This window comes from Bubalus bubalis, chromosome 9 (genome assembly GCF_019923935.1).
Source record: "Bubalus bubalis isolate 160015118507 breed Murrah chromosome 9, NDDB_SH_1, whole genome shotgun sequence".
Lineage (NCBI taxonomy): Eukaryota > Metazoa > Chordata > Mammalia > Artiodactyla > Bovidae > Bubalus > Bubalus bubalis.
In genome coordinates, this window is record NC_059165.1 from 41,424,600 (window position 1) to 41,450,785 (window position 26,186).

A 26,186-nucleotide genomic window follows, 5' to 3' on the forward strand; every position below is an offset into this window, starting at 1 on the left:
CCTTTCCCAGCATCAGGGTCTTTTCTAATAAGTCATTTCTTCACATCAGGTGGCCAAAGTATTGGAGTTTCAGCTTCAGCATCAGTCCCTCCAATGAACATTCAGGACTGATTTCCTTTAGGACTGGTTGGATCTCCTTGCAGTCCAAGGGACTCTAAAGGGTCTTCTTCAACACCACAGCTCAAAAGGATCAATTCTTCGGCTCTCAGCTTTCTTTATGGCCCAACTTTCACATCTATATATGACTACTGCGTAGGGGTGCGGAGAATCCGGAGAGCTTTTTTACCGAAGAATTCTAACTTTAGCTTTCCTCTGAAACTCTTTCAGCCTAATTTGGCGCACAGAGAACTACAAGTCCCAGCGTGCCCCGTGCGCAGCGGGCGGAAAGTCAGGCACTTCCGCTCCACGCAGCGCCTCTGCCCCCGCGTCTCGACGTGTCACTGGGCGCCGCGGCTGTGGCAAGAGAAGGAGCTGACTGGGGGAGTTTGAGGCGGCGGGCGGCGGCGGAGGCGGCGTGGACAGCGGCAGCGACCCCGGCCTGGATCTGCCCCGGCGCGGAAGTGTTCCGGGGTCCGTGGGGTACAGGAGAGGGAGGTGGAGGCCCGGCCCGCTCGGGCAAGATGTTGAACATGTGGAAGGTGCGGGAGCTGGTGGACAAAGCGTGAGTATCGGGGGGCAGTTGTGGCCGAGGCCCACGCGGGGGAGGGGCGGGGGGGAAAGGGAGCCGGTTCTGCGCTCCGGGCCGTCCGCGTCACGCCCCCCAGATGGGTCGGCCCTATCATGGCGGCGGGCGACTCTCTTCTCGGCCCGGGGCCGCGTCCCGATCCGCCAACCGAAGGGACCTTTTCTCTGTCGAAACATCTTAGTCCCCTTATCTCCTATCCAGGCCTTCCTCACCCTGCAGCTACCCCACCCCTCTAGGCGCGGACACTTTGATCAGGGGCGGGGGCAGGGTTGTCTCGAGCTGGGTCACTGCCCTGGCCGGAGAACTGTCTTGGCCCCTGGCTTTTGGTCTTTGCCTCCTGGGCAGCAGTGAAAACTTGAGGCTGGGGAAACTTATTTCAGTGGCTCCCTGTGCTCCTCAGCGGTTGTAGAGATCTTAGGCCTGGTTGGGATGTGTCCTTTACCTTGCTGAGCTTCTTTTAATTCCTAATGAGCCTGAGGTATTGTAGTGGGTGGTAGGTGTAACAAGTGGCCATTGTGGTCAGACTGAAGTTACTCAGACTCTCTCCTTTGCTTTTCTAACACTAGTGAGAGTAGATCACCATGTAATTTACTGTGATTCCTTTCCTGTTTCCTTTTCCACTACATTTCATTTTTGGAGGGCCATTTGTTCCATTTAGTTTAATTAACTAATCACTGAATTAACAAGAAATGTCTCCCCAAAAAGGAAACAACCAAGGTTTATATCCTGTTGATCTACTTGTAAGTACAGACAGGTAAAATGACTAATGCATAGCTGATAGTCTTTAAGATTTAAGTGATCACTTTAGTATCTTACTACCCTAGGGAAACCTTAACACTTACATTGAATGTATCATATACATTATAACAGTGGTTAAGTAAGGTCTTCTAGAACAGCAGGAAGTAAAGTTTAAGAATTTAACTAGTCCCCTTCTTTTCAGGTTTTAGTGATGATATAATAAGTGTAATGGCAAAAACAGTTCATTTGTGCCACTCATCCAATCTAAAATCAGGAAGTGAGGATGGCAAATTCTTGGCTTTCTTGACCCCCCAAAAAATAACTTATTGTAAACTGCTATGTATAAATTAGATCCAAGCATATAATGTACAGCACAGGAAATACAGCCACCATTTTATAATAACTTTAAACTGTATAATCTGTTAAATTATCGAATTACTGTTTGTACACCTGAAACTAATAAATCAACTATACTTCAGTAAGAAAAAATTCAGTGGCTTGGATAATGCATCAGATAGAATTTAGAGTTTGACTGTATTTTCAAGTTTTCTGTGCTACCGAGAATGCAGTAGAGTGCCTAAGGAGCACAGATTTCTGAACCTGCAGAGCTGGATTCAAGCTCTGTAACCTTGGCAAATTACTTACCCTTGAAGTGTCCCAGTTTTCTCAGGTGAAATATGAAAATAGTGATGGATATTTACCTTAGAATGTTGTGAGAATTAAGGGTGAAGAACTTAAATAGCATATAAAGGCCATAATGCAGTAAGTTTAGATCAGTATGCTTTTGATAATTATAGCACATGTTCTACATCAAGAGTAATATTAAAATTCATTAAGAGAAAAGCTCCATGTTTGAAAAGTGATTTGGTGGTTTTGCTTTGTCAACCATTTATTTGACCATTAAGTCCCCAGTCCTTTATTTTGGTTTTGTTTTGCTATTTATATATCCTTTGCTTTCCAAAGGTAAAAATAAAATCATGTTTTTGTTTTTTGGTTTTTTTTTTAATCCAAGTTTATTGGTGGTTCTTTTATATATGGTGTAAAGGATACCAGCTTAAACAGTCTTTGAAGATCCAAAAATCTCTACAGAACTATTTCTTAACCAGAGGTCGGTGGAAGAAAAAATCACTAAAAAAGCACCTTCTTACCTTAGGGGACTAAATTTGTGGTACTCAAAAATTTGAAGCAAGGTACACTTTTTCAGGAGACAAATCAAGGCAATATTCTTGCTCTTGTTGTTCTTTTCATGTTGTTTTTCTCACCTTTGTTACTAAGTTTCAAGTACCTCAGATTAAATTTGTCACATAAATAGCTATCAGGTCAATCTAATGGAAGAGCTGCTGTTGAAAAATACCTTCAGTCTTCCTTTTTACTACCCAAATAAGAATGGAAACCTGGGGATTTCCCTGGTGGTCCAGTGACAAAGACTTGGGGCTTCAGTGCAGGGGGCCCGGCCGGGTTCCATCCCTGGTCAGAGAACTAGATCCCACATGCAGCAACTGAGACTAGGTGCAGCCAAATAAATAAGTATCTTAAAAAATTTTAGAAAGAGTGGAAACTTAAACCAAGTTACTCAAGAACATGTAAGAATGTTGCCACCAAGGACTTTTTAAAAAACTTTCAGTGGTGTCTGACACATATTAGGATTAGAACATGAGGTTATTTTACTGATGAGTACTTAATTTTCATCTTTCACTGGAAGAAAAGAAATAGGTCTTCCACCCCAAATACAAACATTTTACAAAACCAGTACCTGTGGCATTATGCCCATTTAGACCGTTCATCTTAAATTGCCATAATGGAAGTGAAACAGATCCATAGAACAGCTATTCAGGTTATCAAGGGGATAAGGTGATGAGGAAACTTGCAAAAGAGGAAACAATAAAGTGATTAAGGACTGCTCTCAGAGCTGTGTTGAATAGAAATGAGGCTTTATATGATATAGCCCTGGCTAGAGGTTTGGGGAGACCTGGGTTCACCTTCTGATACTGCTTTTTAAATTAGCCATATGTATAATTTGAGGCAGAATCATATGACTCTCCAGAGCTTGGATTCCTTATCTTTAAAATGATGGGATTGTATTAGAATGACTTTTTCCAACCTTGTTGGCATTTTGGAAATACGAATTTCTGTCAGGGGAAAAATGGAGCAAGTATTTCATAACAGCAGATGAATTTTAGAAAGTCATTATCCACCAGAGACAGTTTCAGCTGAAAAGACAGTTTTTCTATGTGACAATCAATAAATGTTATATTTAATTGCTTTATGCAATAAATAAAGTGCAATCCATGACTCTGGAAAATTAGGACTTTTTATTTAGTATATATCCCTACCCAATTGAGGTTTATACTTCAGAAAGAAAAATGCTCTTGTGTCCTCTGAAGCTACTGTTAGATCCAGTATGATGGCAGTTCTTAAGTATAATGATATATTTTAAATATTGACTTTTGAGAATTTGAAAACTTTCACGGAGGGTTAGGGAGATACTTTCCACAAGTTTTGAACCTGCTCGTGGTATTAAATGCCTCTGTTTTGCAGGACATTGTGGAACTGAGGAAAAGTAGATAAAACCAAAAGCTCACCAGAGCTTGGAGTGCCAATTTCCTCCCACATGTACTCAAGTTGCATTAAAGGGAGCTGTGGCAGGAAAGGATAAGTGGCACCACTTCCACCAACTGGGACTAGCTTGATCACTGTCATCCTTTGACCTGCCTCCCTTCATGTGATGATGAAATAAAATTGAGCACTTTAATATTTTGTTACCCCATTTTTGGTATGAACTGAAAGTTGCTGCAGTTCTGTTGTGTTCTTCAAATTTTGGAAATGCAGTGAAGGTAACCTGGTAGTGGAGAATCAAACCACTTACTACTGCTTCCTGTTCAAGGCCAGCCAACCCTTCTCTTTCATGCAGGGAGTAATATTAATGGTAAATCTATTTCATCAGTGGCCCTTATTCTCTTTAAGATAGTGATTCAAGCTGCTAGCAATTGCTATAGATTGTCCATTTTAAGTTATTCTCTTAAGCATAGCTTGCATTTTTTCCCCTTTAAGATGATTTTTGTTGGTGTATTTGCATGTTTTTAGTTTCTAAATGTTTGCATAACATAATAGAATTGTGCAAATTTCTATTTTAGTCTAGCTGACCCCAGAAGGAGAACCTTGCTTTTAATAGAAAATATTTCATTCAGTTATTTCAACAGTTAATACATTTATTATTTATTGGAATAGTACTGTATTTTTTGGACTTGAAAAATAAAATACCTGTCTTAAAAAAAATTGCCACTACAACTTGAACTTATCATTGGTTTTCCCTCTCAGTCCTCAGATGTATTCCCCCTAATTTCCCTATCTTACTAGTAAATCTCTGTTCAGTTTGCTTCTTAGAATTTAAAAATAAAGGTGATTTTCAGCTTTCTAGTCTCTCCATATCAACTTTTCTTTAAACCAGTTGTTATTGCTGAAACAGTAAATTCATTATCCTGTCATCCTCTCTTCTAGTAACTGGACACAAGTAAATACTAAGAATTTAATTCCAAAGAAAGATGAGTTTTACCTTTTGCGAGCGTATTTTAGGAGTGGTTTTTCTGTAGTTTAAATTAGTCGTTAGTACTGTTGCCAAGGTGCTTCTTAAAAGCTCTTAGCTGCATCTTACGTTTTCCTGTGCCCTAGTGTTTTCAAGCAGTTTTTCGTCTGTTTACTGATACATCCATTGAAAGTATTTGGCTTTTTAAATTTTAAGTACCTCTAACTAACACTCCTAGGTTTTACAAAGTAAGGCTTCATAGTTGAACCTTTTTCTGTGCTCTTGTGTTATTTTCTTCCTATTTCCAATGTTTATTTATTATTTCCTTTAAGAAAGAAAGAGTATAGGCAGCTTAAGTAACTTTTTTTAATCGTGAAGAAATTTTATGTTTCATATTTAGATCTAATTGGAATTTAATTTTGGGCTTTTATTTTGGAAAATTTTAAATATATCCAAAAATGGATGTAGTGAATCCCTGCTTACACAGACCTAGCTTCAAAGTTTGGCTAGTTTTGCTTTATCCCCACTCCATATTATTTTGAAGCAAATTCAAGACAGTGTATCATTTCATTTGTATCAGTCTTCAAAAGGTAAAGAGTCATCTTTTTTTTATTATTATAACCAGATTATCATACCTTTTAAAAAAGATGATTACTTTATATCGAATGTCCAGTCATCATTCCTTTCTCATTTACCTCTTGATTCCTCTTTGATGTTTCTGAGTTGGTGGGTGTATCTCTTGATTCTCTTTTTGTCTAGGTTCAATCCCGGTCTTTTTTTTCACTCATACTATTTATTTGTTGAAGAAATTAAGTTTTTTGTACTTTCTTCAGTTTGGATTTTGTTAATTGGTTCCCATACAGTTGTTTGTTTCTCTAATGTCTATATGTCCTGCAATTTGGTAATTGTATCTACTCACTTGATAAATTCCAATTCCAATTTTGGGGACAACAGGACTACTTCATAGAGTCAAAGTACATTTGCAGTACTTTTAATGAGTCTTATGTATAAAGATTAGCTCTTTTTAGTCTTAGCTGACATTACCTAACATTCTGGGACAGTATACTTAACTGTTTATCTTTTTTTTTTTTAAGGTGTCACTTCTTATGACCTTTCATTGTTAGGTCTAATTATGTATACTAGTCCCTGTATATATTTTTATATTACTTTTCTAGCTATATGCACTGTCTTATACTTAGGCACTTCCATCTGGTGTTGAGTGAATCTGGGAAGAAGTTTGTGGTTCAGAGATCAGAAATGGGTTGAAATCCTAAGTCCATCACTAAGAAATAGTGATCCTGAGGATTAGGACAATATCTCCAAACTTTCCCATCTATAAAATAGGATGGTATTTTGTTTTACAGAATTCTTGTGAGGATTAAATTTGAAACACTTAGCGTAGTGCTTGACATAAAATAAACTCTTGAAATGCTACTTTTATTGTGCAAAGCACAAAATAATTTATATAACAATTTATAACAGAAAAAAATCAAAAGATATAGTTTGAAGGAATAAAGAAAATGTCAAACTAAATTATTTACAAATGTGTAAGAACTGTGTCTTAATCCATAAATCATTATTTTCAATGTGTATTCACCTAAATAGACACATTAAGCAACCCATAGAACTCATAAAAATATCTCTGTTATGTATGCCTTGTGTTGTGTTTAGCAAACCACAAATGCCTTTAATATTGTAAAGCATATTACAGAAACGCTTTTGAAAGACACGTTGAGGAATAAAGTCTTTGGAAAGACATATTGCAATTTCCATCTGCTCATTTTTTTTCAGCTTGTATTTCTCAAGGTTTTAAAGATGCTGCTAATATAAAATATTTCTTCTAAAATACATAAAGATTTATGAAGGCAAATTGAAGTGGACAATCTATCCTTAAAGAAACTGAACAGAATCAAGAAAAGTGACTCTAAAATGTGATTCCCAATTCATAATCTCTGATAGTAGATGAGCAGTATATACAAGAAAGGGGGCTTCCCAGGTGGCTCAGCGGATAAGGAACCCGCCTGCCAATGCAGGAGACGCAGAAGGCATGGGATCAATCCCTGGATCAGGAAGATCCCCTGGAGAAGGAAATGTCAACCCACTCCAGTATTCTTTCCTGGGAAATCCCATGGACAGAGGAGCCTGGTGGGCTGCAGTCCCCATGGGGTTGTGAAGAGTCAGACACAACTGAGTGAGCACACATTTACAAGGAAAGCATGTTACAGTGTGCTTTCCAGTTTTTCGATACACTGTCCCAAGTTGGTAAGAAATCATTTTGGCTTACCAGAGTTCATTAGCCAGAAAATTAAATATAGGTAGAGTAACATAATCGGAGAAGGCAATGGCACCCCACTCCAGTACTCTTGCCTGGAAAATCCCACAGATGGAGGAACCTGGTGGGCTGCTGTCTATGGGGTTGCACAGAGTCGGACATGACTGAGCAACTTCACTTTCATGCATTGGAGAAGGAAATGGCAACCCACTCCAATGTTCTTGCCTGGAGAATCCCCGGGACGGGGGAGCCTGGTGGGCTGCCGTCTATGGGGTCACACAGAGTTGGACACGACTGAAGCGACTTAGCAGCAGCAGCAGCAGAGTAACATAATGCATTCCCACGTTGGAACCAGTTGATAGCTCCTCATTACTGTAGATAGATCTAGCTAATGAATTATTAAATATGAATAATTTTGTTAATGTGCAACAATAGCCAGGCGTGTTTTGTACTTAAGATTAAGTCCAGTTAGCCCTGTTTTGGAGTGTCTTCTTTTGACATAGGAATTTTGCTTAGTTTATAAATTCTCAGGAGAGTAAGTTTCAATCCCTGGGTTGGGAAGATCCCCTGGAGAAGGAAATGGCAACCCACTCCAGTATTCTTTGCCTGGAAAATTCCATGGACAGAGGAGCCTGGCTGGCTATAGTTCATGGAGTCTCAAAGAGTTAGATACAACTGATCACACATGCACACACCTGGAGAGTAAGTTATACATAATTCTAATTATGAATAATTTTTTATAGTGAAAGTCACTCAGTTGTGTCCACCTCTTTGCGACCCTATGGACTGTAGAGTCCGTGAAATTCTGCAAGCCAGAATGCTGGAGTGGGTAGCCTTTCCCTTCTCCAGGGGATCTTCCCAACCCAGGGATCGAACCCAGGTCTCCTGTACTGCAGGCAGATTCTTTACCAGCTGAGCCACAAGGGAAGCCCAACTTTTTATAACTTCCACACAAACTCATCAGGTAAAATTTTTCACTCAAAAAAAAAAATTCTTATCTAGATACTGGCGACTCATCCCACCCTGGCCCCGCTTTTGTTTTTCTCTTTGGCTGTACCATCGTGGCTTGTGGGATCTTAGTTTTCCCACCAGACCTTGAATCAGACCTTCTCAGTGAAAACGTGGAGTCCTAACCACTAGCCCACCAGGGAATTCCCTTAGATAGTCTTTATTTTTGTAAGAGAAAGAAGATATACATTGAAAATTCAATTTGTTTTTCTTGCTATTTATTTTCATGCAATATTAGCAATCATTAAAGAACATTCATCACTTGTAATTTTTAAGTGACTTAAGATTGTATGATTAAAACTTCTTATTAACAGTTAAACCATAATGGTATGATATGTTTGGTTTATAGTTATAAGTTTGGTACTGAATGGGTTTCTGAAGTATATTTCATTTCTCATGAAGCCAAATAAACATTTTAATCCTGTAATCTGCACATAGCAACAAGGGTGATCCTTTAAAACTGTTTAAATCACATCGGTTCAGAACTCTCCAGCCACTTTTTATTTTGCTGCTCACCAGCCTGTACTTGGTCTAGCTCTGCGGCTCCCTCTGACCTCATCTCCCACCACTCTCCCTCATTCACTGTTCTGTGTCAGTCTAATAAGATGCCTGCGTTCACACAAGCTGCTCTGCTATTATTTTAGCACAAGCCACTTCTTCTACTTTTATTTACATCTGTCCATCTGCTGCCTCTGGGATGTAAGCCTCTTGAGGGCAAGTCCAGATACTTCTAATAAATCATTATTGAGTATTTGCCATGTGCCAGGAACAATAGTGACAGCATTATTATTAATATTAGTTTGTGGTTGAGAAAATTGGCCACAGAGAAGTCCAGAAACTTCCATGAAATAACACATATAGAAAATAAAGTCTAGATTTAAGTCTAGTGTCAGCTTTTAGAACATATATTTCACAGTTTTTGCTAACTTGTACAAGACATTACTGTAATAAAGGTGAATTACTGGTGAATTACTGGTTTTACTTAAACCAGTTAAAAAGTACTTGGAAGAAGTTTGTAAGCTTCTGAATCAAATTCCATAAGCATTCTTTTTTTCCCTGTATATACTGGTCATAAAAGAAAAATTTTTCTAGCCTCTGAATATTGTCTATAAGTAGGATGCCCTTCAATGATCGAGATGCAAACAGTTGTTTTGTTAGTGGAAAAGGAAATCTTAGCTATTATAATGAACTTACTCATTGTAATTAATCCTAAAAAAAAGTTCATGACAGTCATAAGCTGTATCATAGGTTCAAAATTACCCTGTAATCAGCTCCCACAGCTTTAATAAACTTCCCTCAATTCTTTGATCTTTATGTCAGTTAGCTATGCCTGTAGTGCTGTGTTGTATTAATCCCTGATACATGTCCAGAGTTTCCCAACTTTTCTTACACTCAGCTTAAATTGGGTAATTTGAAAATAATTTTCCTTAGTTCAGTATGTGCCTATCCAAGGAGGATGGCGTAGTTTGTAAATATCTAAATGGTATACAATAACTGAAAGTACATTACTGATATTCTTCCTCATCTTACAGGGATCCTTCAGTGAGTGCGTATTAAATATCTACCATGAGCACTGTAGAGCACTGTAGACTGAGTGACAGACCTTATGGTTCCAGTGCAGCTTATGGTTCTGTTAAGTGGATGCACATGACAAGCACATGAAAAAGACAGAATAATATAAGATGGTATGATAGCCAGATTTGTAGTATAGGTAAATATGGTGAAATTCAGGGAATGGAAAGAACAGTTAAGACTGAGCAAAAGCTTAATGAAGTAGATAAATCCTGGTATTTCAGTGTTTCAAAAATGTGTATCTGCTGAAAGGACGATAAGGCCGAAAAAGGTATTAAACATAGAATGAAACATCTGAAACACAGGTCAAATGATGTGGTCGCTAATAAGAACCTACTGCTGAATGGTTCCAAGTAGAGGATGACATCAGTGATACTGTCTCAGAAGCTGTTCTGTTTCAAAAGGAAGTTCCCCTTCTATCCCCAGATAGTCCAGATTAAATAAAGCACAGGTGTTTGATGGTGTGTGTTTGTTTGAGAGTTTGAGGGGAAATAAATTATATAGGTTTCAAAATTTTAGTAGTAATGTTCTGGGAACAATTTCTTTAGTGTCAGAAAAGTTGAGTCTAGTTTTTGGGATTTGAAAGTCATTTGAGTAAATCTAAGTTTAATTGATCTTAGGTAAATCTAAGTTTAATCATGGATGAAAGTGGGAGAAAATTTTGCTGACAATTTAAAATTTTTAAATAACACTTAAAATTTAAAAATATCAAGTATTAGAGTTCACTTACAGGTAGTTCTATAAACTCAAACTTTCACTGCTGAGGTGCAGGATTTCTCATTATTCTATTGATAGGATTTCTTATATTCTTTCAGTTCGTGTTTGATATTTGGCAGTACATCTGAACTTAATCACATAGAGGTGGAAATACCTATAAGTGATGTGGTCAAACTGTACAATGTCAAGCATTTGTGTCTACAAAGGTGTAATTTTCACATATTTCCCAGTGTAGGATGTTTCATCATTTTCTCCTCTTAGAAGGGTTTTATGCTTTTCTTTAAGCTTAACTAATTTTGGTGCTTTCTTTTACATTACTTTCCTGAAGAAATCTCATAATACAGTTAATAATTGTTGTTGTTTAGTCACTAAGTCGTGTCTGACTCTTGCGACCCCATGGACTGTATGTAACCCACCAGGCTCCTTCGTCCATGGGATTTCCCAGGCAAGAATACTGGAGTGGGTTGCCATTTTCTTCTCCGGGGATCTGAAGAAGGGATTGAACCTGCATCCTCTGCACTGGCAGGTGGATTCTTTACCACTGAATCACCAGGGAAGCCCAATACAGTTGATAAAATTATCTTAATAGGATATTTTAAATAGGTTGCCACATATTTTAAAAGGAATTTGTTATGAGTATGCCCAAGCTGAGCTAACTTCTTTGAGTTTCAATTTTGTTTTTAAATGAGGGGTGGAAGGAGTAATTTGAGGGAAGACATAAGTCAAGAGACTTTGTACATTTTTGTATAGAATGGGGATAAGATCTACTACCTTCTAGGACTGTTAGAATTAAATGAGATAATATATTATAAAAAGGTTTACCATTGTGTTATCAATAAATTCTGGTTCTTTGGTCTTGTTTAATCATGAGGTAACCTTAAAAAGCTGTAACCTAAAATTAAAAGATAAAGGTGAACAAAAACTCACTCCTTAGATTAGTTCCAAAGAGTAGGAATTTAAAAGTTGGCCAAACTTTTTAATAAACTTTAAACCCCTTTAACAAAATCTTTACTATTAACGTTATTTTAATAGCTACTATTTTGTTGTACCTATAAAAACTAGAATTGGGATGTATAATGCTAATAATTCTTATGCTGCATCCATTTTTTAATACCCTGGGATGTTTGATTTGCTTCTGAGATCAGTTTAACATACACATCTCTTGATAAAGATAAATATCACACCGTCCTTTCTTTTTTGAGAAGAAATTGATTTACTAAATAACCTATTTAAGTGACCTTAAGCAGTTGTCAGCAATAGGAAAGATAGTTTCACAAGTAAACTTATACACAAAACAATGCAAGTCTGAAGCTGCTTTAAGTACAGAATAGGACTGTTTCTGATTTTTGAATAGGAATAATATTCCTGTACTTAAAAAAGATATGTACCTCAGGAGCATATGCTTTCAAAATTTATTAGAAATGGCATTTGAGAAACTTGTGCTTGCATTGATAATGTGTGTCATAATATATATAGTTGAGTTTGTAATAACTGGTATTTCCAGAACAATTTTCAAATAAATGTTTTATGCTGAATATTTCTTTAAAAGTTATTCTGGCAAGTGGGAATCTATGCTCTAGTTATTCAGAGCCATAAATAGAATATTACTGTTGTATCTAAATGTAACATTTTACTAGCTTTTATTAACTTTTGTCATTAAAAATAATAATATTACTATTTTTCATGAACACTTTGTAACTAGAATAATCCTATAGTCATTGAGGTTGTGATAGGCCTATTAGTTGCTTGAAATGTTTAACCTTTAGGATTTTTTACTCATTGAATAAGATTGCTTGACATGGTAACCTGGTTTGAGGCAAGGGGTATGGTGGTTGATGTACCAAAAGAATAAGATTTGCATACATTATATTACTAATTGTTCCTTTTTAGTGTAACTTAATTATAAAATAAAATGACGCTAATTATAAGACATCAGGTGAGCCTAAATATCATGTTTTAACTATAAACTTCCTTTACATTAAAATTGATGCATTCTGTATCTAAAAGCATAACATACAATGTTCACTGTATTAAAACTCTTTAATGGAGGAATGATTATATTTGTCATGCTGTTTTATTTTCTGAGCACTTTCTTACATTCTGGCACAAGCTGCTTCAAGCTTATCCTGTATTTTCACTACTTCAGCCCTGGAGTTGGCGATTTCTGCAAGGATCCCTGGTTTTGGTTGTTTTTAGCAATGGGACACATTTTTAAAGGAAATGTATGGTGGACTAGAGAGATTTTTCTGTCACAGTTAAGATGTTGCTAGAATTCCCTATGTGTAGGAACACCTACAGTAAAAGAGTTGGCACATGGGATAAAGACCTCTTTGGCAGTGCGGTGGTGGTATTTTTCTTTTGAATAATTAAGGTTTTACATTTTTGTTTCATATTTTTAAACCTTAAGATAATTAAGATTTGTGAAGGGTGCTACATTGCCATTCTCTCCCCAACAATGCAATTTGCTTTCTGTAAATCACTTAAGTATGAAAAGACAAATAGCAAAGCATTTTCTGTTTAAGTATATATATTGTAGATAATGTGATGATGTCAATAAAATGCCCTCGAGAATGTACTTTTCCTAATGGTATTTCATGTTACAACCTGTAATTCACATACTAAATTCCTGTTTGGCTTTTGAATTGTTTATACTAGCAGCTGATTACTGAGTAATTTAAGTCTCACTTAATTATGGCAGTACTATTCTAATTAGAGTGCTGAATGTTGGCACTTTATTTAGCAAGCAAATATAAAATACTTGATTGTGACATTTGTGGAAATAAGTATTGAAGAATAATTTTCTGTCGATAATCTTAGGATATCTATCTTAAGTGTAGACATAATGCCTACTTTACCCCCAAACCAAATAGATAACCCAGTTGGAATATGAAATCCTTGTGATCTAAATTGGAAGGAACTGGTCCATATGTTGAGAATCTCATTTTCTGAACAATTAACAAATTATGTATGTATAAATGTAAAAAGCAGCAAGATTATATAATATTAAATAATTAAAACAAATACAAGTAATATGAACATAAAGAGTTAAAAGAACTTGAGAAATTTGCTGGAAATATAGCCCTGGTGTTGGAATTTAACATAGGTAATCTCCCTTTGGCTATGTTGAGATATATAAGGAATAAGCTGAAAACAACAATATATAATTAACATTCCTTTTAGACTGATTAGTTTTTTTTTTTTTTTGGCTGAAGATCCATCACTTTCAGAAAGAGATAGCCAGAGAGGACGAGGGGGCAGAGATACAGAGGCATTCTGGCAACACAAGAGAAACAATCCTAGAATGATAACATTTTTAAGATATGAGTTTTTTAGAATAAATGGTGATAATCTTTTCATGAATGAGTTATATATTCTTAATACTTAGATAATCTCGTAATAAAGAAAACTCAAATTATAGGTCTGCTTCTCATGTCAGATTACCCATATGACAAGGAGAATGAAGTAGACTAAAGGTTGCAGGGAAGCCACAGGATAACCTGGCTTACTCATCTACAAGGGCTTCCCAGGTAGCGCTAGTGGTGAACTCGCCTGCCAATGCAGGAGACTTAAGAGACGCAAGTTCAATCCCTAAGTGGGGAAGATCCCTTGGAGGAGGGCATGGCAACCCGCTCCAGTATTCTTGCCTGGAGAATCCCATGGACAGAGGAGCCTGGCAGGCTACAGTCAGTAGGGTCGCACGGAGTCAGACAAGACTGAAGCGACTTAGCATGTGTGCATGCATGCATTCACTTAAATAACTGTTCACTGAGCATTTGGAACTCTTTCAGATACTTAAAGTACAGTTGTAAGCAAGTTTTGGTGGGGAAGAGATAACTAAAAAGAAAAAGTAAGCAAAATAATTACATTTTTTGAGTGTTATGAAGAAAAGGGACTGAAGTAGAGAGTGGTGAATGGGGCTGTTTCATTTAGGGTGGTGATAGTAGGCCTTTTTGGAGAAAGACATGGCAACCCACTCCAGTATTCTTGCCTAGAGAATCCTGTGGACAGAGGAGCCTGGTGGGCTGCTGTCCATAGGGCCGCATAGAGTTGGACACGACTGAAGCGACTTAACACGCATGCATGCGTTGGAGAAGGAAATGGCAACCCATTCCAGTGTTCTTGCCTGGAAAATCCCAGGGACGGAGGAGCCTGGTGGGCTGCCGTACAGAGTCGGGTCGCACAGGGTCGGACACGACTGAAGCGCCTTAGCAGCAGCAGCATAGGCCTTTTTGAGGATATGATCTGTAAAGAATTTAGAGCACACAGAGTAAAGGAAGAGTGTTTTATCCTTGGAGTGTTTCACTCATGGAGTGAGCAAATAAGGAGCTAGTGAGAATATTAGAGAACAGTGTGGCAGGAGCATGTGGAAGAAGAGTGGTAGGCTCAGGGATTTGTGGGTCATTGCATGGAGTTTGGATTTATTTTAAGTATTATTAAGCAGTGGAATTTTGATAAGCAAAGGAGTGAAGTGATCCCATCTATGTACCTTACTGTTGGTGCTGAGTTGAATAATGGATTGGAGGTTGAGGTGGGAACATGAGTAGAAAGGGGCACTGGTTAAAATCATGATTATAGCATAACAGTTATGGAATGGAATGTAAAGTGGGCAATAAAATGTGTTTGTTTGCCTCTTATTTGTGTTACTTTGGAAGGAATACATGAGAATTACTGTTATACAGTATTTGCTTTGTTCTTCTGTGGTAATAGATTGTGCAAAGTAAGAGCCTGGTCCAATATATAGGAGTTTCAGTTAACAAGATGCCGTGCAAAAGGAGGCTTGTATATTAGAATTCCAGCATCTGGAGAAGTGAAATCTACGATGCTTTCAAATTCATAGTTGATACTGAGCAGAGTATGAGATTTAACAAAATTTTTTTAGCCTTAAATTTCATATTTAGCTTTTCATATATTTATATGGGACACAGAAGTCTTAGGCCAAGGTATCTTACCTTTTAAAGTCTTTGCTGGGGGTCAGTAAGCTAATTTTAGGGCTTATAATAATTTAACAAATCTTTCAGACTGACTCCAAAAAGCCTGGGATTGAAACATCTGTGACAGCTCTTTAAAAAGAAATTTTGTGAGGGTATTACTTCTCATATCATTCTGTTTGTGTATATGTATATGTTGGTCAGCGGGTGTTTATTTTAGTCCTCTCTATTCGTATCTTAATCTCAAAGTCCTTATCTTCCATTCCCCCCCCGCCCCCCCACCGCCATCTTGTTACTCTCTGTTACCAAGAGATCATAGATTTCATTTATGTATTCACTGGTCAGTTATTAAATATTCCATTTTATGTGAGGCATCCATTGTTAGGTACTGAGAGGGAAACAAAAATGCATAATATATAGTACAGTCAGTACTGATTAATTGAGGTAGTTATGTTTTTAAAAGTTACTGCAAACACTGAATCTTTGTTCTTAGAGGAAATACAGGATTAGGTTCCTGTGGGCCTCTGATCACAACATTTTCATCAACCAGTTAGTATGTAACCTTGTTTTATCTGTATTTCTGTTTAAAGATGCCTTCCTTATTACATATATTGTTGATTCATTAACATTGAACCTAGGGCCAACTATATTACATGTCTTATATGCAGATATTTTTTCTATAAGGCACATCATAACCTCTTGGAAACACTAGACAGCACTTTAGCACTCAGCTTGGGGGCCATGTTAAACAACAAAATCAAGAGAAATCATAAAGATGTGAAAAAATATGGCACTGAGTAAACCAGAGAAAGGACATTTGTTTACAGTATGAGAACTGAAACGAGAGCATCACCTTTTTGACCTCATCTGGGACTGTAAGACAGATAACTGAGAGTTTTGCTGCACACTGTTCACAAATGACCATGAAAGTGCTATGAATATTGATTTTGGTGTTAAAAATATATTTTGGCAAGGAAATAAACTGAGTCCTCAAATAGTCAACTCTACTTGCTTTTTAAACATACTAAGGAAATTAAATTCAGTTATAGCCGTTGTACAAGGCAGAATATAATTCATAAGAGTTATAAATGTAATGTTTATTTCTTCATAGGAAAGGAAGATTATGGGTTGGAAAGAGTCAGGAAGACTTCATTTTTGCATCTTTGTTTAAAACTAGGGTTGATTTTAACTCAAAGAAGAGGTGGGGATTCTGGGAGTGAACGGTTAGTCAGGTAAGAAAGTAAAGTGAAGTGTTAGTTGCTTAGTTGTGTCTGACTCTTTGCAACCCCATGGACTGTACCACAGGCTCCTCTTGTCCTTGGAATTATCTAGGCAAGAATACTGGAGTGAGTTACCATTCCCTTCTCCAGGGGATCTGCCTGACCCAGGGATTGAACCCATGTCTCCTGCATTGAAGGTGGCTTCTTTATCATTGAGCCACCAGGGAAGCATGCTTAAATTTCAACTAGTAATACAATATGATTATCTCATAAAGTAAATGAAACAAACAGAAGTAGTGGGAGAAAAGGCTGGAGAGATTGGTTGAGGACTACTATCAAAAGTCAATTAGTACTTTTTTAGTCAGAGGAAAGAAAATATTTAAGAATTATAATCCTTTTGTTCAGTTATTCAATAAATATTTACTAAACATCTGCTGTCACCAAACCTGTTCCAGGTACTGAGGTTCTTAAGTGAGAAAGACAAAATCTGTGTCCTCTGGTTGTTTTCAGTCTAGAAGGTGAGACAAGCAAGGAAACAAACATGCCCATTATATAGTGGCCCAGTTTTAGTTTTAGTTCAAGGTAATAGAAAGTGCATACTATTCTTTGCTATGTAGAGCATATAGGCAGTTCCCCAAAGTTGAAAGAAGATTTCTTGGAAGAAGTAACATTTAAGCTAAAATCTGATAAGGTGGGAATTAGGTGGGGGGATGGGATAGATGGGCAGAGGATTTAAAAACCAAAAGAAAGTATGTGCAAAGACCTGGAGAGAATGGCAGTGGTGGGACTGAAAAAATAAATTGGTATCTCATATGAAGGATTGAGGACTTCATCTTGAAGGTAATAAGGAAATCTTTGCTGGATTTAAAATGGGAGGTCAGATAAATAGGATTTTTATTTCGGCAGGAGTTCACTTTGGCTCTAACCTGTTGGGAGATAGATGGGAAGCAGACTAGTTACATGGTTGTTGGCAGTAATCCCTGTGAGAAATGGTGGTAGTGGACTAAGGTAGTGGAGGTGCATGTGGGAGAAGCAGATGGACATATTTGAGAGATACTTAGAAAACAGAGTTGAAAAGGCCTGGGAATGGATTGGATGCTGGCTAGAAGAGGGGAGAGAAGTAATCAATAGTGATGTTCAAACTGTAACCCTGGATGGTACTGTCCATTGCACAGGAGGAGGAAGATGTTTCGGGGAAGATGGATTTAATGAGTTTGTGGTAAGCTAACATGACCAACACTAAACACTAGGAAGATGAATCTGTTTTGCTTTGGAGGATGAATGAAAGGATAATACACCTGAATTGGAGAGATTGTTAAATGCTTTTGTGGGAGCCTAGGCTGGAGTTGAGTACCTATATTTTTAATGCAGAATGAACAGGTTTTGGAAATTAATAGGAAGTAGGCACTGTGGGAAGAGACTCCCAAAGATAACTCCAAACATCCCAACAACTGCACCCAACCTGCCCAGCTTTTATCATGTGCTCTGAGATCATGTATCAGGGTGAAAAATGGTGAAGCTGCCTCCGTGTTGCTACCTCTTAAAATACATAGAGACATTTTCTTGTTAAAAAGCAGCTCTAATTTGTAAGAATAGTCATTTTTTCCACTTTGGGACTATTGGGGTATCTCATATGGGTATTGATCCTTGTGAAAAATGTTAGGTCTGCATGAGGGAGCCTAGAAAAGCAGCTACTAGTGTGAGAGTAAGGCCCGTGGGGAGACGTCATCTATCTCTTCCTGAGCTCTTTGCTGTGTTTCTTTTTGTTAGCTGTGCGTTATAAAATGTCATAAAATCAGTAAAATATGCAGGAAATAAAGATATTTAACTTTATTTAACTAATAAAGATATTTAAATAAGATATTTAACATGGTTATTAAATGAAGATTAAGAAATTAAAAATTGAAGCTAAAATAAAGTGAAAACTTTGGAGTGGTTGGAATAAAGTTTTAAACATTTAAAAAACCCAATGCAGAAAGGGTTAAAAAAGAGTAAAACAGATGAGACTTAAAATAATATCAAGAGAATTCCCTGGCAATCTAGTGTTAGCACTTAGGGTTTTCTCTGCCGGGGCCACGGTTTGATCCCTGGTTGGAGAACTAAGATCCCTCAAGCTGCGTGATGTGGCCATATTAAAAAAAGAAAAAACTAAAATTAACAATAAAGATCAATCAAGGTTTTTTGTTTGTTTTTTAAGTATGATAAAACTAGGTAAGAAGTAAAGCAAGGTAAAAGGCTGAAAGCCAACCAACAGTTTAAAAACATAAAAGGTTAAAGGAAAAGCTATTCATGAGATTAAAGATAAATAATAGAAAGTAAAAACAATGGTAAAATAAAAGGTATCAGCTGACAATATTTTTAGAATTTTGGGGGAAAAGGGCCATTTTTTAAAAATACATTGAAATGGGTTTCTTGGGACACTTGGGAAATGCTCCAGGGAAAAGGTATGTTATCCCCAAAGGTTTAGAAATATTTAATATAGTCCCCTCTTGGAGACTCATAATGCACATGAGAATAGTAAAGTCTCCAAGAAGTGTTGCAGTAATAAAGTTGCCTTTGTTTTATGTAACATTTCCTAAACCTCACCATGGAACACATTTCTCACATAACACCTATTAATGTCTCCCAGAGTATTTTTCGCAAAACACTAGAGTGGTGTTTCAGAAGAAAATAAAAACCGAAAATCTTAACAGTTACAGAGATATGTGTTAAAAGAAAAAAACGGTCATCTGGAAATAGAAAATGGTTTTGGGTTGGGGCTTGCATTCATTCCTTGGGAACAGGCTCCTTTCGAGGCAGCAGTGTCCTTTGGAGCCAAGAGCCCGAGAGTAACTTGATACTTCTATCTTCTGGCCTTCTATCCGTAGCTGTCTTTTCAGAAAGCTTTTATCTGTGCACAGCATACAGGCTGCTGAGCCAGGGGAGTGGAAGCCAATCCTCGGCAGAATTAGATCAGCTCAGCCAGCGGGCACTTCCCTAGCAAGTGTAAAGAAGTTGTATATACAAGTACTATTTTTCTTCCCCCCCAAATTAGTTTTTTTTTTTTTTTTTCATTGTATAAATGAAATTTTAAATGTGTGCCTCCACCCCAACACTTTTTATGGGCTTTTTAACTTTAGGCTTTGTCCACATGCACACGTGTTTTTATCTAGTTGGTAGTAGTTAGTGTTCATACAATTTTGTATTGTTAGAGCTGCTTTCTTACGGCTATGAAGGGAAGAATTTCCTACTGGTGGCTGCCTCTGCCTGTTCTGTTGCTGTTTTTCCAAGCACACTGCTGCAGCATTTTGAGAGCAGCTTCTCATTCTGCTTTCCTGAACCACACACAATAAAAGTCTTCCATTTTGCCACCCTCCTCAAATCTTATTGCTGCCAGAGTGCCTCTCTGGAAATAATAACTTGTAGCATCATGGGACTAGCCTACATTGGGAAAGCTTTTCTCTAATCCTGTCATCTGCTGTCCAGTTCATGTTAGCAGCACTTGTGCTAGAGAGAAGGGCTTCCATATAAGACCTGTGAATATCCAGACACTTCCTAGGATAATAATTTGTGCTGTTACACAGGAAACCGAATGGAGAAACTGGTTGCTGTGGCTTTTCTAACATCCTTTGTTCAGGTAGGCACTTCATGGAATCAGTTACATGGACCTTGTTTTTGGCATTTTGAAAGCTTAAAATTCTACAACTTACAGTATCTAAATTGTAGATATAAACTTCATGCTGAGAAAGTTTCTTTTTATAATAGCTTAAACATCTTTTTGTTTTTCCCATAATTTGCTTTTGGAATGTCTGACTCTAGTAGCTGATACAGATGAGTTAGTTTAGTAAATCCAAAAAAATGTTAAAGACATTATCAGATGATATCAGATTACCACTATAGGACAAATTGCTGCTTAATGTAAACTAAAACCCTAGAACATGGTTGGTGGTACTGAGATTAAAGAGAGTGAACTTCAAAATACAAACTCTGTTTGTAAAATGGCTTGTATTGATACTTGTCCTGTCCCTTAGAGAAACTCATTTCCAGATCTTTGGCCATTTTTAAATAATAGTCATCCTGCCTTGAAGTGTAGTTATATCTTTGAACTCTTCATTTCAGCATGCATACTGTGGGTCAGATAGGCTGCCAGTTACCTTGACTATAAAGTTCCACAACAATGAATAGCATAGGTAAGTAATAAGTATTAATGCCAGTATATTCTAAGGGGCCATATAAAGAATATCTTCAAATTAAAAATGATAAATTCTGGCAGAAAAATAACCATGTGTGGTAAATGCTTTACATGCCATTCAATTTAATCTCAGTAATACATAGGAACTACCTTTCAGATTAGGTAGCTGAGACACATAAGTGGTTGATTTGTCCAGGGATCAGAGATAAGATATGGGCCCTATTCATTTCTAATAAATTATTGGTCAATTACTATACATATTTTCTACAAAATAGCCATAAGAGATGAAGCAGATTGTGAAAATTAGTGGTTGTACAGTGTTTTCCTCTAGTGTGGCCTTGTGTTTTGGACCAGTTCCTAGAATCAGAGTCAAAGCCCAAGCCTGTTTTAATGTCTGAATATGGGCTGCCATCAAATGGATTATTTAATTTGGTATTGCTAACCTCTGAAGTTGTACAGGAAGGGAAATAGTTTTATAGTTTCTTCCTCCTACAGGTCATAATTTAGTTGTGGACATCAGGATGTTTTTCTTGACTTATCTGATCCATATAGTTTTCCTTTGCACATCTGTTACATAAATTACTAAACTACTTCCTTGAAAAGTTGCCAGTTTGTCACACTAGTAGTGATCAAGGGGTGGTACATTATGGAAAAAAAAATTAAATGACAGACTCTGAGGGGCAGAAATCCAACTACCATCCCAATTAAAGGTTTTGTGGTTTTTTTTTTTTTTTTGGATCAATTCCTATATTTTTTTGAGGCATTGAAATAAAATTATATGTGGTTTCTAATGTGTTTCCCAAAAGACCATAAATATTTAATGATCTTTCGTATAAAATGAGGTATTTTAGTTACTGCTTCTGTTAAGTTTTTATCTTTTCAGTGATCAATTTATTTACACATTCTAGTCTGGTACAGAGTTTGCTATTTGAAACTAAATTTGGAATGTTGGTTTCTTTAACGACTTTGCCCTTTCCTGACCTTGAATTCTGCATAAACCATAGAATAATGATTTTTCTGTGTTTTTCTTTTGCGGGGGGAGGAAATTCATAAGATTTATTATTTCTACTGGTTACATGTTAGGACCATTTTACACTTAAATGATGAAAAAATCAGAAATCTCAGAAATATTAGATGTGGGTCTGGTTCGTTTTGGCTTATGCAAACTGATAATGAATACTGGAAATTTTCATGGAATGTTCGGTAAATTTACTAAAGCAAGGAACTAAGTTATTTTTTTAACACTCATTGTGAAATTGTGTGGCTTTGGAGTGCTGGTTTTGAGCTTGTAATCTTTAGATAAAGATATCATTTGGAATACTGAAAATCTGTAATGGGTGTTTTTAGAGATTAAAAGAGAAAGTACGTTATAAATTGGTTAGTGTCAGTTACTGATAAAAGTTCTTAGATTAATTTTTTTTGCATTACATTTCCTACTGTTGTAACCATTCTTTCTAAAGTACAGTAGAGTCTTGATTTTTCTGTTCAGAGTTTTGAGTTTTTAAACTCTTCTTAAAGCGGATTTGTTAACAGGAAATAATGTTTAATTTTGTTATGATCCAAATCTGACTTGCATGTGTGGAAACTAGTCACTTAGCTAAGCTAAGTCAGTCACTGGTATCCATCTTGCAGCTCAGCTTTGTTGTGTTCCAACTCTCGGGCTGTGGTAACACCTTAGCTTTTTTGTGAAAAACGATTCACAGAAAGCCTGTGTTTAGTATTGGTATTGAATGTGGCAGAGCCTTATAAAATTCACAGACAGAAAATAGAAGTTTTATACATATTTAAAGAGGAACGCATTGGGTCTGGTGGTACCTTGGATTGACGACACAATCAAATCTATATGGAATCAGTAGAAGAAATTTATGGAACATGTTCTGCCATGCAAAAGTTGCTTACCTAAGAAATATAATTTGGTTAATTTAAATATTGGTTATCTTGTATTGAGGAAGTATAATATGCAGAGGATACTTTAATTCTTGATTGAATTTGGGAGATTGTCAAGAGTCTGCATTTTTATACACAAAGGTCTTCAGTTTATCTTTCAACAATGTTAGGGGTTTATTCTTATAGCTTCTTCTACCTTCAAAGTAATGCTTCATTTGTTCTCTGTTCATTCTACTCCCTGCCCTCCCCCCTCTCCCCACCATGCCACTGCAATGAAAAATACTTCTATAGAAAATAGTTTTGTAGAATTTATCCTTCCACTTTATCTGTACGTAGTACAAATGCAGTGTAAAATTTTGAGTTAAGATTGTAAGAATATTGAGCTGTATCTATCAACAGTGTTCAGTAATAGGAAAACACCACAGGTGATTAAAATTCTATACTTCAGTTTTCCAACCCCATAATAGTACTGGTCTGAACTGTTATTGAAATTGAAGGCCAGCATCACTCAGAATGCATCAAAGAATTTGGTGGTAGGATTGATGTGATAATAGCTTTTGATTAAAAAAGAGTATATAGTCCTTAATTTTCTTACAACTTAAAACAATTAGAATTTTTAAAAGTATATCAGGGGTACTTTTCTGTTAAAACTCAGTATTCAAAAAACGAAGATGATGGCATCCGGCCCCATCACTTCATGGCAGTTAGATGGGGAAACGATGGAAACTTTATTTTCTCGGGCTCCAAAATCACTGCAGATGGTGACTGCAGCCATGAAATTAAAAGATGCTTGCTCCTTGGAAAAACAGCTATGAAAAACCTAGACAGCATTTTAAAAAGCCAGAGATACTGCTTTGCCAACAAAGGTCCGTCTAGTCAAAGCTATGGTTTTTCCAGTAATCATGTATGGATGTAAGAGTTGGGCCATAAAGAAGGCTGAGCACCAAAGAATTGATGCTTTTGAACTGTGGTCTTGAGAGTCCCTTGGACTGCAAGATCAAACCAGTAAGTCCTACAGGAAATCAATCCTGAATGTTCATTGGAGCGACTGATGTTGAAGGTGAAACTCCAATACTTTGGCCACCTGATGCGAAGAACTGACTCATTGGAAAAGACCCTGATTCTGAGAAAGATTGAAGGTGGGAGGAGAAGGAGAAGACAGAGGATGAGATGGTTGGATGGCATCACTGACTTGATGGACATGAGTTTGAGCAAGCTGTGGGAGATAGTGAAGGACAAGGAAGCCTGGCATGCTGCAGTCCATGGGCTCGCAACACAACTGAGCGGCTACCAACAACTTTTCTATTACCTACTACTATGTGGAGAGAGAATAATTAATATGGTGTTTTTGAGCATTAATACATTTTCCATGGTTTTAATGTCATATAGGCAGGCTGCTTGAGTTTTAAACTTAGTTTTTCTGCCTGTGCCATATTTTTCAAATGTATTCAGTATCTGGCTATAGTATGATCTTCATAACTTGATCTTTAAGTATCCAGAATTATTTTAAAAGTTAGAAGCTTTAAAAATGATTATGGGACTCCCTTCCTCCCTCAATAAAACCTGATAAATTGCTATGTAATATTTATTTGGTTTTAATGTTTCTTGACTTTGAGAGCTAAAGAATGAGATATAATATTTCAGTGCCTATTATTCTTGTTGATTATTTTTAAAAGTAGCAGGTTAAATATTTTAGCATTTTAATGTTCTTCTGAAAAGTGAAAAGGAAAACAGAAGGTACATAATCAGCATAGTCCTCTGTGTAAATAAGTGATCATAAATAATATGCACATGAGCATATTGTCAGTACATATTTATAAGTGGAAGTGGATTGATATAAGGTCATTTTTTTTAAGTAGCTTGGTTAGTCTTTTCTGAAATCTTGTTACTGCAGGAGCATGGTTAAGAGAGCCTCAGATTTTAGATGTTTTCAGTCTCAGTTGTTTCCTATTTAAACTGATGTTTTCTTTACATTGCTTTTAAGAATATGTATGTTTAAGAGAGGGGTACATTGGTTTCCTCCTTTTTAACTGGTTAGTTTGTATTTAATTTTAGTAAAACCAAAGGAAATGTAATTTCCATGACCAAGAATATATTTTTTAAAATATTAATTCAGCATTCAGTTCTTTTTGTAGCATAACTTGTGATGTCATCTTACATATTAACTATATTAACTAGTAGACTTTTAGCTTAGGTGATATTATTAATTCTCTGATTCTGCAGCATTATGGCATAATAGGAAATGGGCTACATTTAATTAAAATTCAAAACCCTAACATCTATTGCTGTTTACTAGTCTTTTCATCCTGAGTGTAAGTTGATTTAAACTTCTCTACTAAGGAGATGCTATTAAATATTTTTCCCTTCCTCCTCTCTCAAATTTTTGAATTATTTTTTGGTAGAGGGACTTTTGCTAGTAATGGCAGCGCTGAAGAGAAAGTGGCAAGCATTGGCTTTGTTATTTTGTTACTTCTGTAGTTTTCAGTAGTTAACTTACTAGTTTTCTTATGGAGGGAGTACTGTAGTTTTTTTTCTTTGTTTTAGCATTGTAGCTATTTTATAACTAAGATGCTATGTAATCAAACATGAAAATATCGGCTTTAGCAGCATTAATTCTTGTACTGAATCATTACTTGTGTTAGGACATTATTCATTGCTTTGTGTTTCCTTTTCAGATCCAGAAAGGGCTTTTTTTTTTTTTTTTTAAATGGGTAGCAAATACCCAACCAAGTAGATGAACCAATTTTCCCACCTCCCCTCCCTATTTCTATACATTAAGATTTTTTGATAAAAATGAGAGTTATGTATTTGTCAAATTTAGGAGTACTAGACTTCTTGGTTATTGACCATAAATTTGATACCATTCACAGGGACTGTAGTAACATCTAACTTGGCTTTAAAATATGAGTATTGAACCTGTAATTGTTCAGCTTGCAAGTAAGGATAATGTGGTGAAGACCATCATCCCCTGATGAAAAATGAATGTCACATGGTCCATTATCTAGCTTTTAGAGCAGGTATTCTTAAAATTATTTCCCTGCTATTTTGGTTAGAAACATTTTTAAAAAAGAACAGATTTTCCTGGCTTAAGTAACTTGTTACCTGAGAAAACTATCTTTTTTCAGTGTTTATTTTAAGAGTATGTTATTGTTTTTAGTAAGTTTTTAAAAGATTAGTATTTTAGAGGGAGCATTATAATTTTACCTATATCATAAAAGTATATTCTGAAATCTGTGGCATTAAGATTGAGAGGTCACTTTTAAATATAGATTTTAATGTCTAGAATCATTCTTCTCTAATACAGTTGTTTTTTTAAGCAAGTTAATTTCAATATTAGGTACCTAAGTTGATCCCTGTGGTTTTACACAGGTAGCATTTGGTATACATATTTTAGTATGTGTACATACATATGTGTAGTTATTAGTTTGCTGCAATTATTAGTCTGATGATAATAAGACATTCAGT

General features: G+C 36.5%; 1 protein-coding gene across 2 annotated transcripts in view; it reads left to right on the forward strand.

The window, feature by feature from the left end:
- The first annotated feature begins 407 nt into the window (after positions 1–407).
- The window catches only part of CLINT1 (clathrin interactor 1), a 57,528-nt gene continuing 31,749 nt past the window's right edge, over positions 408–26,186 (forward strand). For both annotated transcript variants that reach the window (XM_006058553.4, XM_006058554.4), the window contains exon 1: positions 408–661. In XM_006058553.4, the coding sequence (XP_006058615.1) occupies positions 621–661 (41 nt within the window). In that variant the 5' untranslated portion in view covers positions 408–620. The remainder of the gene's footprint in view (positions 662–26,186) is intronic.